Source organism: Papaver somniferum, chromosome 11, assembly GCF_003573695.1.
Source record: "Papaver somniferum cultivar HN1 chromosome 11, ASM357369v1, whole genome shotgun sequence".
In the NCBI taxonomy this organism is placed as follows: Eukaryota; Viridiplantae; Streptophyta; class Magnoliopsida; order Ranunculales; family Papaveraceae; genus Papaver; species Papaver somniferum.
In genome coordinates, this window is record NC_039368.1 from 65,999,736 (window position 1) to 66,013,188 (window position 13,453).

The window sequence follows — 13,453 nt, forward strand, 5'->3', positions numbered from 1 at the left end:
GCTAAGCTACTAGCTACAAGGTAGGTGTAGGATTCAACACATCCCACTACATAGACCTATGATATACTAAAGTCAGTTGCAGTTGTAGTGCGCCAGCCAGTTATAATCCTTTCTTGATTGCTCGTGTTGTGCCTGTGACAAACCCCAAAGATCTTACCAAACCATAAGCCCAATTAATATCAAATGTGTTAGACTTTTACGTGTCATTGATCTTGATTTATTATTATCCTTTTTCCTAAAATATATGTCTATCTCAAATTTTATCAATTTATTATCTGGTTCAATCCAAATAGAGTTTCAGTGAAATGAAATTGCTTGGTGAATGGCCAGGATCAGTCGGTTCAAATAACGTAGAACTATTAACGGTCACAGACTCTCGAGTTTAGAAGAAAATATATTTGGATTCTGGTAAATGACTTAATCTCAATCCAACCATAATCCACTTAAAAATAAATTCTCCACTTGTTACACCTATAAAAATAACTCACACTCATCTTATCTCCATAATTCTTCTAATAGTAGGTTCTCTTTTCTTTTTGTTTTCGATGCTTTAATCCTGCAACTAAGTTTTTAGTTGATATACCATGAAATTTATATCTTTGATGATGTTGATGACGATATCAAAGTTTGTTTAATATTTCTGTCTTCCTCTTTCTAACAGGGATTATATTGCTAGCTAACAAGCAGAACAACAGCAAACAATGGGAAAATATTTGATCCCTTTAATGGGATTTCTGCTGTTATGTTTATGTTCAACCATGGTTGAATCTAGTGAATACATGAGATACAAAGACCCGATCCAGCTACTGAATAAGAGGATTAAAGACCTTATGTCTAGAATGACACTCTTGGAAAAGATTGGTCAGATGGCACAGCTTGATCGAAAGGCTGCATCCTTTGAGATTATGAGAGATTACTCTATTGGTAAATAAGACTTTTAAATCTTTATTTATACTCTTTTTCGCCTCTGGCTTGAAACTCTGTAACAGGATTAACATAAAGTTTGCGTTGACAGGGAGTTTACTGAGTGGTGGAGGCAGTGTGCCGCGTGCCGAAGCTACCGCTGAAGAATGGATTGATATGGTGAATAATTTTCAGAATGGTTCTCTTTCTAGTCGCCTTGGAATCCCGATGATCTATGGGATTGATGCTGTTCATGGCAATAACAATGTTTATAAAGCTACCATCTTTCCCCATAATGTTGGGTTAGGATGTGCTAGGTAAGTTTTTTTCTGCTTCGGTTTGCATATAAGTATAAAACTAGATTATTTTTAAACTTGCTGCACGTTGCAGGGACCCTGAACTCGTAAAGAGAATTGGTTCTGCAACAGCTCTTGAAGTTAGAGCTACAGGAATTCAATATGCTTTTGCCCCATGTATCGCGGTAATTCACTTTAAAAATACTTGTTTCTTTTGCTCATACAGAATGCCTACTTTTTTGAGGTTTGTGATTTTTATTTTATTTTTTCTTTTAATATTTTTGTAGGTTTGTAGAGATCCGAGATGGGGTAGATGTTATGAGAGTTACAGCGAAAATCCTAAGATTGTTCAGGAGATGACTGAGATTATTCTTGGTTTACAAGGGGATGTTCCTGCGGATTCTCGAAAAGGAGTTCCTTATGTTGGTGGAAAGTAAGATTTCACACTCATATTTCTATTGCAAGAAGATCATGTAATTTTATTATTTTGTTTGGTGTGTTCTAGCAATAAGGTTGCTGCCTGTGCAAAGCATTTCGTGGGTGATGGTGGCACAACAAAGGGTATAAATGAGAACAACACGGTGACCGACTGGCATGGATTACTCAGTATTCATATGCCTGGTTATTACAATTCAATCATCAAGGGTGTATCAACCATCATGGTTTCGTACTCAAGCTGGAACGGCGAAAAGATGCATGCTAACCGTGACCTTGTTACTAACTTCCTCAAAGACACTCTTAATTTCAGGGTAGAAACCCTCTTTGAACTAGACCAGTATTAACTAATTCGCGCTAGGCAAAATTAAGGCATGACTGACTGTTTGTTGTTTCTTTCTTTATTGCTCGAATTATGTGTCAGGGATTCGTCATTTCGGATTGGCAAGGTATTGACAGGATTACTTCACCAGCAGGCACCAACTATACTTACTCCATCCAGGCTGGGATTAATGCCGGCATTGACATGGTATGATGGCCATTTTGACATAAACTGAAAGTTCAATGTTATAACTACAATAAGTTACTTTGACATATTCAATGGTTTGGGTATTTCTGCAGATCATGATTCCAATGAACCACACTGATTTTATCAATGATTTAACCTACCTGGTTGAGAAGAACGTAATCCCCATGAGCAGGATTGACGATGCTGTGAAGAGAATTCTGAGGGTAAAATTCATCATGGGTCTCTTTGAGAGCCCTATGGCTGATTACAGCTTCGTTGACTATCTTGGAAGCCAGGTTAGTTTGGTTATGCATTTCTGTTTTCGGGTATGGATATGGTTAATTGTGCAGTTTAGTAACCATATTATACACAACAGAAACACAGAGATTTGGCTAGAGAAGCTGCAAGGAAATCACTTGTGCTATTGAAAAATGGGAAATCTGACAATGAGCCCTTGTTGCCTCTCCCCAAAGATGCACCTAAAATCCTTGTTGCCGGTAGCCACGCTAACAACTTGGGCTTACAGTGCGGTGGTTGGACAATAGAATGGCAAGGAAAAGAAGGAAACAACATCACTGCTGGTAGATAACTACTTTTACTTCAGCAGTGAATTCATTATATACGCTTAACTTGGTTATCTACCAACATCACTGCTGGTACATAACTACTTTTACTTCAGCAGTGAATTCATTAACGTTCTCTTGTACCAAATGAGCAGGAACTACTATCCTCAATGCAATAGCGTCTACCGTTGGCCCAGACATTGAAATCATCTACAAAGCAAACCCTGAAGCTGATTTTGTCAAGTCTAACGACTTCTCGTATGCTATTGTTGTTATTGGCGAGCAACCATATGCAGAGACAATGGGGGACAACCTCAACTTAACAATTCCTGAACCTGGCTTGAGCACAATGAAGAACGTTTGTAGCTCTATCAAATGTGTTGTTGTTCTCATCTCCGGACGACCTCTTGTGATTGAACCTTATCTATCAGATGTTGATGCTCTTGTAGCTGCATGGCTCCCAGGAAGTGAAGGTCAGGGTGTGACTGATGTCTTATATGGGGACTACGGATTTACTGGAAAGCTTTCAAGAACTTGGTTTAAGTCAGTGGATCAGCTCCCTATGAACTACAGGGACGAACATTACGACCCGCTTTTTCCCTTGGGTTTTGGACTTGAAACCAAACCAGCAAATACAACTGCTTAGAACTTAATGTTACGCTGTTTCTGATACTACTCTTCTTATATAGTTCATCTACTAGCAACTTTTCTAGCTTCTCCCCGTTTTTTATTTCTTTTTTTCTTTTGGAGTTTTCAGTTTCTTAGTTTACACAATTTACACACAATTGTTCAGTTCTCCATCTTGCACAAGCCTTAAATTCTGTTACCTCTAAACTCTATCTTCTTACTCCCTCCGTTCCTTTTTGATAGACTGGTTTTGTTTTTAGAAAAATTTAGGAAAATTAAGAGAACTAATCATTGAAAGTGGTCCTCATGACACTCTTCAATAAAAGAAGTGAAGTGAAATGGTCCCCATGACACTTGCCATCAAAAGAAGTTAAGAGAAAAGTGGTCCCAAAAAATTAAAGTAACATTTGACTTTCCCAATTAGAAACCAACCTATTTTTTTGAAATATTTATTTATAGAAACCAGCCTATTAGTCTTAACTTTTCTGATTTTGAATTAGCTCAACAGAGCGTTTGTGCTGTCACTGGCATGGTTGGCCTTAAATGTAACATGCGTGCCTCAGAAGGTTGACGTAGAAGAAGCAAAGTAAAGATAAATGTCTTACAAATTTACAATCATAAGAGTGAAAGGAATTGTTATCATATTTGTTTTCTGTGTCAGTGTTAAGAAACACAACTGAGCATGCAGAAAAATACGAAGAAATCACTATATAAACCTGGAATGTGCTATATAACATCTTTTTACACACCTATGAGATAAGAATATAATATAAGCACCCTTTTTGGCGTTCCATGGCTTGATCACAGCCACAATTATGATAACCATGATTAAACATCCATTTTCGAGAATTTCTTTGAAGCTTTTTTGCTTCCTGGAGAGCAGTATTTCCAGATTGAACATGCCCCACAACACTTGAAACCTAACCATATTGAAAACAAATGTAAGAACAATTGAAAATAAGTGTAAGAACAAATCTGTTGTTTTCACATGTCCGTGTTGCTTAAAACCCCATCTTTACTGGCGTTCGACATTTATATACCTGTGATTCTATGTTGTCCAGCATGTTACCTTGGTTCAGCTATTCATTGCAAATCTTTGGATGACCAATATGTGTGAGATGGTAGAACCGATTGTAACTATGTTATGTATCTTGGTATAACTAATCACAATGCCTGACTTATGATTTGGTATGACTGGTTTTTATTAATTGGTGTAACCGATCCTAAGTAATCACCATGAGATGGTATGATCAATATTTGTAATTGGTGTGACCGATCCTAGTAATTGGTGTGACCGATTACAGAGTGTTGTGTAATCGATCCTTGTAATTGGTAATCGGTCCTGGTAATTGGTGTGACCGATCACAAGCAATACCATGGAAATATGGAACCAATCTTGGTAACTGATGTAACCGGTCCTAGTAACTTGTGTGACCGACCACAAGTATTTTCATATTAAGGTATAACCGATCCCAGTGATTGGTAGAACCGATTGAACCCATTATGTGATTTGATATTTGATCAATCACATAGTTATCTTGGAATACAGGGGAACCAATTCTAAACTTGTTTGGAAGTGTGGTATAACCGATTCCAAGAATGTAAATCCATGTAAATATGAATAAGGATTTACAATGAAAAAATGTCAACATACTTTGAACACGTACAATGATCTTATAATTTATTGTTTAAAGATATTCCTTATTACTCAAGAAGATCTTGTGCCGAAATAAATTGAGAATATTTTAATTAAGGTTTTTGGTTTTATATGTTTTAGTTACCAGCAATTAAATGCATGTCTCTAGAGAATAAAATTTAGTAATGTGCATTTACTGATTGGAGATTTTCTATTGAGAGATTTCGGAAATTTTGGACAAGCATTTATTGGAATTAGGCAAAACGAATTTTGCCATTCATTGCAAATCTTGAGAATATTTTCGGTTTTGGAAATTCCTTGATGTCCAAACATCCTTGGACTATAAATACCTAAGTTTGCATTTCTAGCAAACCATCCTAAGAGCCAGGCAAAATTCACTTCTTGTTGTTTCTGGTGGAGCCATCTATTCGGAGAGGAAAGTATCCTAATTAGGTGAAATCTCTTACGACCGCTCGTTTAAAGACTTCAGTGGGATCAAGAAGCTCTACGAGTACTATTGGTGGAAAACTAAATTATTAGTTTTCAATTGATTTGATTGACTAACGGTTGTTGAAACTTTGATTGAACCTAGTTTATTTATTCTTGAGAATCTTCTTTTCTGATATAAGATTCACTCAAACTAGATCGAAGTATCGACGGGAGACATCTTATGATAATTTATTGTTAACAGACTCCGTTCTGTGTGTGATTGATCACAAGAGATTCAAGTGGTGTTGTGCAGGTTATTATTGAAGATTAAAGAAGATTTGAAGACGAAGAAGATTTCTTATTAGTTCTCATATCTTTGTGTGTGCACAAACCTTGATCGGCTAGGATCCAACTAGAATCGTATTTATTCGATTGATTATTTGCGTGAGACCGGCATCGCTTTATAGCTTCTCGTTGAGATATATACTGATTGAATGTGAATCTAAACTTAACTGCTTTGGTAGTTATTAGATAGATTGACCTAACCAGGCAAAGGAGTTTATTAGATTAAACGGAAGAGACTTTGCATATGACTTGAGATATCTTTATCTTAGAAAGAATCAATAGAGTTGTTACCAAACAAACTTATTTTTCCTAGACTGTTTGGAATACGATCCAAAGGAATTGTACCAGTGCGTGACCTTCGAAGTCGGAAGCGCAGGGATACTGAGAAAACTAAGTGAACTAGGGGTAGTTGCTTGGTCTCAACTATACGAAGTTGGTGTAGATTTTGTATAGAGGATTAATTTTGAGAGTATTAAATTCTGGACCGCTAGGTCCCGGGGTTTTCCTGCACTTGCAGTTTTCCTCGTTAACAAAATCTTGTTTTGTCTTTTACTTTGATTTCCGCATTATAATTGTTTTATATTATAATAAAGTAAAATACACAAACGTCAACTTCGATATACTGATCCTATAGATTTTGGTCAAGTACGAACCTATTATCAAGTATCACAGTTTGGTAGTCATATTGTCTCGATCTCGTATCCATAGACAATCACACAAAGTGAGAACCGATTAGTTGTATTGTCTCGACTCTGTCCATAGACGATCACTTTCGGTAGAGGACTTATAAGTTGAAAAAAATGATTGTGGTGTATTTGGGTACCCCCGTCTTTTCAATTGGTATTAGAGCAGGCAAACACGAAAAGATCTAACAATCTGTGTTTGGTGCGATCCAACCTAAACACGAAAAGATCTAGCTATATACACTTCGATTATACACATTTGATATTTCGAGCTGAATTTAAAGCTTACCAACACATATTTCGCTTTATCCAAGTTCATCTTATATTCTTGACGAAAGTCAAAAGATAATCATGTGACAATCACCTGGTAACATCTTACATGATTTGTGTGAGACAGTCATTTGATGTAGACTCAGAATGTTACCTTGCCCATAAAACTCTGGAGCTCTTTCACAGTGCGTGGAGGAGGCATGGTAGTAATAGCTTTTGTCTTATATGGATCGACCTTGATTCCTTCGGAAGTAATTAGGAATCCTAGAAACTTTACGTAAGAAACACCAAAAGAACATTTCAGAAGATTCATCTTTAACTTATATTCTCTGCATCTTTCGAAAACTTGTCTCAGAACTTCCAGGTGAGATGCTCGAGTTTCCGATTTCACCACTACATCATCAACATAGTCTTCCACTTGCTTGTGCATCATGTCGTGGAATATCGTAGTCATGGCTCGTTGATAAGTGGATCCTGCATTCTTCAATCCAAAAGGCATCACCGTGTAGTGAAAGTTCCCAATGGGAGTCCGGAACGCAGTCTTGTTAGCATCATGTTCGTACATCTTGATTTGGTTGTATCCACTGTAACCATTCATGAATGAGAACATGTCGTGGCCACTGGTTATATCAACGAGCATATCGATGTCGGGCAAGGGTAATTCATCCTTCGGGAAACATTTGTTCAGGTTCCTGAAGTCAACACAACAACGGATTTGACCATTTTTCTTTTTGACCGGGACAATGTTCGCCAGCCACGTTGGATGTTGAATGGGTCTGACGAATCCTGCTGTCAGTAGTTTTTGGATCTCAACTTTGATTTGTTCCTCGACGTCGTGCCTAAAATGCCTCGGTGGTTTCTTGACAGGTTTGGAGCCGGGGGTAATGTGCATATGATGAGTGACTAGTTTGTCATCTAGGTCGGGAATTTCTTCATACGTCCAAGAAAAGATATCTTGATACTCTTTCAACAAGCCTATCAATCCTTCTCGTTCCTCTAATGAAAGGTCAGAACTGATTAAGATTGGTCTCAGGTTCTCTTCTGTTCCGATGTTGATAGTTTCATCTTGAATTTGTGCCATCTTGTAGCTGCCGTGGTGCATCTTGAATTTCTTCATCAGGCGATTACTCGCTCTGACATGATTCGATGGGGAGAATTTTCATCGACCTCCCCTGCTAATTTTTAATATTTGCATCAGAGATAAATGACCCTTCCTTCTGCATCATAACTGGTTATAAAGTTGGATTTCTTATGAGTCGTACCTTGATCCTGGTGACGCTTGAGCGGTGTAGCAGGTGGTTTGGTCGGATTAGCACCTGAATATGATGGCTTGTCAGTAACTTTCTCTATGGACTTCCATCCTAGGAGTGGAGTATTGTAGATCTTGCTCGGAGTTTCTGGGATGCTCTTTGGTGGTTCCAGGAACTCAGCATCATAGACCGGAGCGTAGGGAGACACGGAAGCTGCGATGCGGATAATGTTGTTGCTGAGCAAAGCTATCGTACATTGATGGTATGTCGAGGGAACAACCTTATTATCATGGAGCCATGGTCGTCCGATTATCATGTGATAATCAGGGTCTTTCTCGATCACGTGAAATTGGACCGTGGATTGAATAGGTCCCACTTTCAGATCCACATAGACATACCCTTATGTATGACTATGGCTCCCTTCGAAACCCGTCATCAACATAGGATGATGAATGATTTTGCTTTATGGGACCTTGGCTTCCTTAAGAGTCTTCATAGTGACAAGGTTCGTAGAAGCGCCCGTATCGATAAGTGCTCTCCTGAATTCAGAGTCTTTGCTGGAAGCAGTCACGTACAGGGCCCGGTTATGTCCTTCTTCTGCCATTCGATCTTCTTCAATGAAGGTAATATTGTTTATAGAATGTTCAGAAATCATGGATACTTCCTCAACTGCTAGAGATGATGGAATTACTGGCGCATCAGATGATATTTGGTTGAGTGTAGCAAACGTGTTTGTATGCTGATCATTGGAGAAGTGCAAGAGTTCACATAAGTTTTCAATCATATGTGTAACTTCTTGATCCACCGGCTTCTCATAAGTAGTGAAACTGTCGACATGAGGAGGATCATCAGTTGAGGGGTTGGTCCTTAGTGTCGGAATTTATGGAGCAGAGGCGTCGTTCAAATCCGATGTCAACCTCATGAGAAAATCAAGTATGTTATGTATTGTCTCTTTCATCAAGTCCATGTTCCTAGTGTGGATTGCTTGTATCCACGCCAACTCGATCAACGTTATGACTTCTCCATCAACTATGCCGTCAGATGGAGTGTTTGAGGGAGGGACATTACCATTTGAAAGATTCTGACAGGAGTTTAGAGTAGCCGAATTAATCCTAAGACCAACCATCTTTGTGAAAATTTGAGATTGCAACCGAGAGATTAATCTCCCACTGTGGTCGCCAATCTATAGATAGGGAAAAATGATTTGCTGGACGGAGGCTCCTCAACCGAGAAAACGTCCAACCTCAAATAGATGCACTGCATGGGAGTGCTTTTAGTTCGAGAGATCAATATGTAGGACTTCGGCCTAAACCAGACAATGGCCGTTCCAGAGTCAATTCCGTCACAAAGAGGGAAGAGGGTTGATCTGTAGGAGGGAAGTTGAGAAGTTTGTGAGATCAATGATGATCAAGGATTGTGAATGTGTTTAAGTTTTCTGCAAGTTTTCTGTGAACTGTTAAGTTCGAATAAGTTCTGGTCGATTGATGGAATTCTTGAGAGTGATTGCTCGAAAAATTGTCTGTCCTTCAATCGTGGATTCAGAAACTTATTTATATTTCCAGCATAGTAGACACGTTGATCTACAGTAAGTGTGACGGTTGCTCGAGTGAAAGAGTGGGAAAGTGGGAAATCGTGGTTTCACCAGTTCCAGGTCGTTCAGATACTTGGTTGATTGTCCACCCACTAATCTGCTAACTCCCTCAACTGCTTGCACGACTTACTCACATTTCTCATTGTGGATGAACACAGGTATTGTAGGCCGCCAGACCAAAACTATAATTAATATCGCCCATGTGACGTGATTGATGTCTCGCGAACGTGGAGTCTGTAAAGCAGACGTGTATTTGATTAGTCAGGCGTTGACTTGATTAGACGATGGGTCTAAGTATTTTTCAGTCGAGCATGATTGCTGAATGCTCTAGGATTCATGAATTGAACATGTCTGCTGGGACGTATAGTTCTCGAATGAATGATGTTGATAGTTGAATCAACGTAACGAATATTGATAGTCTGAGCAAATATTGCTCATTCGATGAACTGTTGAATCAATATTCGACGGAAAATTAGTGAATATTGATAGTTAGATAAATATTCGAGCATTTGAGAAAGTATTGCTCATTCGATAAATTGCTGAATATTGATAGTTGGATCAATATTCGAGCAACTGAGCAAGTATTTCTCATTCAATAAATTACTGAATATTGATAGTTGGATCAATATTCGAGCAACTGAGCAAGTATTGCTCATTCGATGAATTATTGGTAACGTGACCCAATAAAATATTAATTAAAATATTGGTAGCCTGGCCGAATATTATATTTTTAACACAGATGTTGATGGCTGGATCAACATAAAATTATTAGTGTTTGAACCCGCTCAGAATTATGATTTTTAGAGCATTTGTTCGAAACCCTAATTTTGAACAATTGCTGATCAATCGATGATTTACTGAAAATAGGTCAGAATGAAGGAGTGACCGGATACATGGGATGATGGTCGACCATGTAGCGCCTGAATGCTCGAGTGAGCATGCACTAAAGTCCTTTGTTGACCAGTTGGTGAAAGAATGATCAAATGCTGGTTTAATCATTTATTAAAATAGTGTTCGTGTGAGCGTTAGGTAGTAAAACCTAGTTATATGGAGAGATGAAGGACCGACCAAGGAGTCATGGGACCGGCCCTTGGTGGTCGTGGGACCATATGACAGTCGATTGAGCAAATCCCAAGTTGGTTGGAGAGAGTTTGGAGTTGGACCCAATACGAACAATTGATAGCAAATTAGGTCAAAATTATGATGATGTGTGGGACCGGATCATTGCAAGACTTAGGGCCGGCCTTGGTCGGTCAAGGTAGCATGCCCATGTCATCAAAGTGTCTGTGTCTCAGTCCTGAGAGTTTTGGTATTTTCTGGTGCGCGTTTGAGCAATATTTTGGATTTTCAGAAGAGTTTGATCTTAACTGAAATTCTTGATTTTGCTCGAATGAGCAAGTAGAACTTTGATCGTGCGACCAATATTTTGAAAATATTAAAATAATAGTATTTTAATACTTGACGTGAGTAGCCTAGTCGGTCATGTGACAATTTTACTTTTTGGGTTTTTCATGGTTTGAGCAATATTTAAGAAAATATTGAAAAACTAGGGTTTTTGCTCAAACGATGGAGTTCCATGAGATCATGGAAATAATAGTATGAGAAAATAAGGGATTGTAAGGTGCGGGACCGGCTACGGATAGGGCATGGACGGAAGTCTAGGTGGCCTGGTCCCATGACACCTTTCCCTATTTTTGTTCGATGAAAGTATGGAAAACTAAGAGTTTCGTTCAAACGAGGGAGTTTTCTCAAATGAGGGAGTTTCCATGATATGAGGGAAACAAATTGAAATAAAATAATGGGAGAAGGGGGACCATCCACGACGGCATGACCGACCAGCGGGTGGGCCCGGTAATATGCCATTTGTTTATTTTATTTAATATTATTTCCTCGTTTGTCCATATTTTCGAACGTTCTTTCGTGCGTTCGGGTGCTCGTTCATGCACCCTTTTCTTGGGATTACTCGGTGGTGGCACAGATGCCCGATTGTTGAATGATTATTACTAATTCATGAAATTCGGCTGAGAATGATTCATGAAACGGAGTAATAAAATGAGTTGAGTATCTATTACTAATCCATGAATCCAGCTGGGGGATTCAGGGAACGAAATAATGAGATATAATGGATTATTTTCTAGGAATTCAGTTGATGAATGCCACGCTAGAATTAATCTATTTGAAGAATCGAGATATGAGATAATTAGAGCATCATATTCGTTCTGAGGGGTGTATAGTCAGGGAACAACGAGCGACGTGACGTCTTGAAGGCGTTAAACTCCCTAACAAACATTATGTATAGGGAACCGCCCAATCATAAGATATTCTATACACAATCTCTCTACGTAGTCAGGGAACAACGAGCTACGTGACGTCCTGAAGGCGTTAAGCTCCCTAACAAACATTATGTCTAGGGAACCACGCCCAATCATTTTGATTCTATGTAGAGGTGATGATGAAATGTGTGAAGCATCGAACGCTCAGCTGGGAGGCCTTTCGAGAATCATATTCATCATAGCTCTGAGAGGAACGTTCGCTCAGTCAGAGATCGTGAAACGGTGCACGGGTTATAAAATATGAATCGACACATGCATTCCTGAAGCCGGGTCAGAAACATGCAGTATCATGATTTTACGATTTTAGCCCTTATTGAAAATCCACCATCAACAAGCATCAATTTTTTGATTTGCTTCAATTATTGTATAAGGTATATTTTTGAATAAAAATATCATTATTAATGAATTAAATTATTTCTTTATAATTTTTCTTGTGATAGTTACTGATTACATATCCTGTGAATGGATGTTCATATTTTTGTTATGTGTATTCGGTTTATGGGATGTCTGATTTCGGTTTCATAATCTTAATATTCGATCTCATATGATGTGACCCTTATGTGGCTTTTTGATTTAGCGGGATTAAGTTCTAGCCCATGTTGGTAGGCTTTATCTAAGGATCATAAGGTGTTCCGATTGAAACTCATATGTGAAAAGTCACAATATGTTGAATCAATTTATGTTTGCATGAGTTGTGTTTAGCATAACACATGTGTTTCGGGTTTTCAACTTTTGTTATTGGAACGCATTAGTTAAAACCGTTTCAACCTTTCTCTGGTAAAGGTTTCTTTTGTTGTTGTTCTTTTGTTCTTGCGAGAGGATGACAACACACTGGGGGAGAGTTCTAACTTGAACTTGCGCTTAATGATATATCTTTCTGGGAAGAAGAGACTACGGAATATGAGGTAAAAAATTTGTTAGTTAATCGTTTTCCTGTTTAAGAAAAGCCTGTTTATATTGCAAATATTTTGCTTTTGCTTAACAAAATTTCGGTACAATTGATATGTTCCATTATTGTGTTTGGATATATGTTTGTGTATGATTCAATTGTTTCCGGTGAATAATATCTTCTTTATTGTTGGATATCAAGTGTTTTTGCTTAACGAAATTCGGTGCAATTGCGGTGCTATAATGTCTATTTTTTTTTCTTCTTCAATTTCTTCCGTTTAAGAAAATAATTGTACAAGTCAATTTATTTTGGTTTGTATGTATTTTTTATGGCTTAACGAAATACGAGATCATTTGTTTAGTCCAAGTCGATTCCGGATAAGAGAAACTAAGTTAATTCTGATCTTAGTTAGACTTATCAAATTTGATGATTCGGTTATTCAAGTCTAATCGAATGCCTTGACAAGAAAAACTAGTTAACTAACCTAGTGTTTTTCTTGTCTAAAGGGAAAGATCTAAGTTATTGTCTGAATAGTTAGGGACTGAGGAGAGAAACAAATTTAATTATGACCTTTATTTTGGTCTTATCGCAATAAGCAATTGTATGTTTGCAATCGGTTTAACTAGGGAATTAAGTTTCTTAGTTGATTTGTTAAACTATTAGGGAAAATTGTTTCGGGCAATTTTTTCCTTGAT

General features: G+C 38.0%; 1 protein-coding gene across 1 annotated transcript; it reads left to right on the forward strand.

The window, feature by feature from the left end:
* Window positions 1-687: 687 nt before the first annotated feature.
* Window positions 688-3,394, forward strand: LOC113322672 (beta-glucosidase BoGH3B-like). Its single transcript, XM_026570808.1, has 9 exons — window positions 688-924; window positions 1,016-1,220; window positions 1,294-1,384; window positions 1,487-1,632; window positions 1,705-1,948; window positions 2,059-2,163; window positions 2,256-2,438; window positions 2,519-2,723; window positions 2,861-3,394. The coding sequence occupies exons 1-9, from the start codon at window positions 702-704 to the stop codon at window positions 3,349-3,351; spliced, it is 1,893 nt and encodes a 630-aa protein (XP_026426593.1). The 5' UTR covers window positions 688-701; the 3' UTR covers window positions 3,352-3,394.
* The last annotated feature ends 10,059 nt before the right edge of the window (window positions 3,395-13,453 follow it).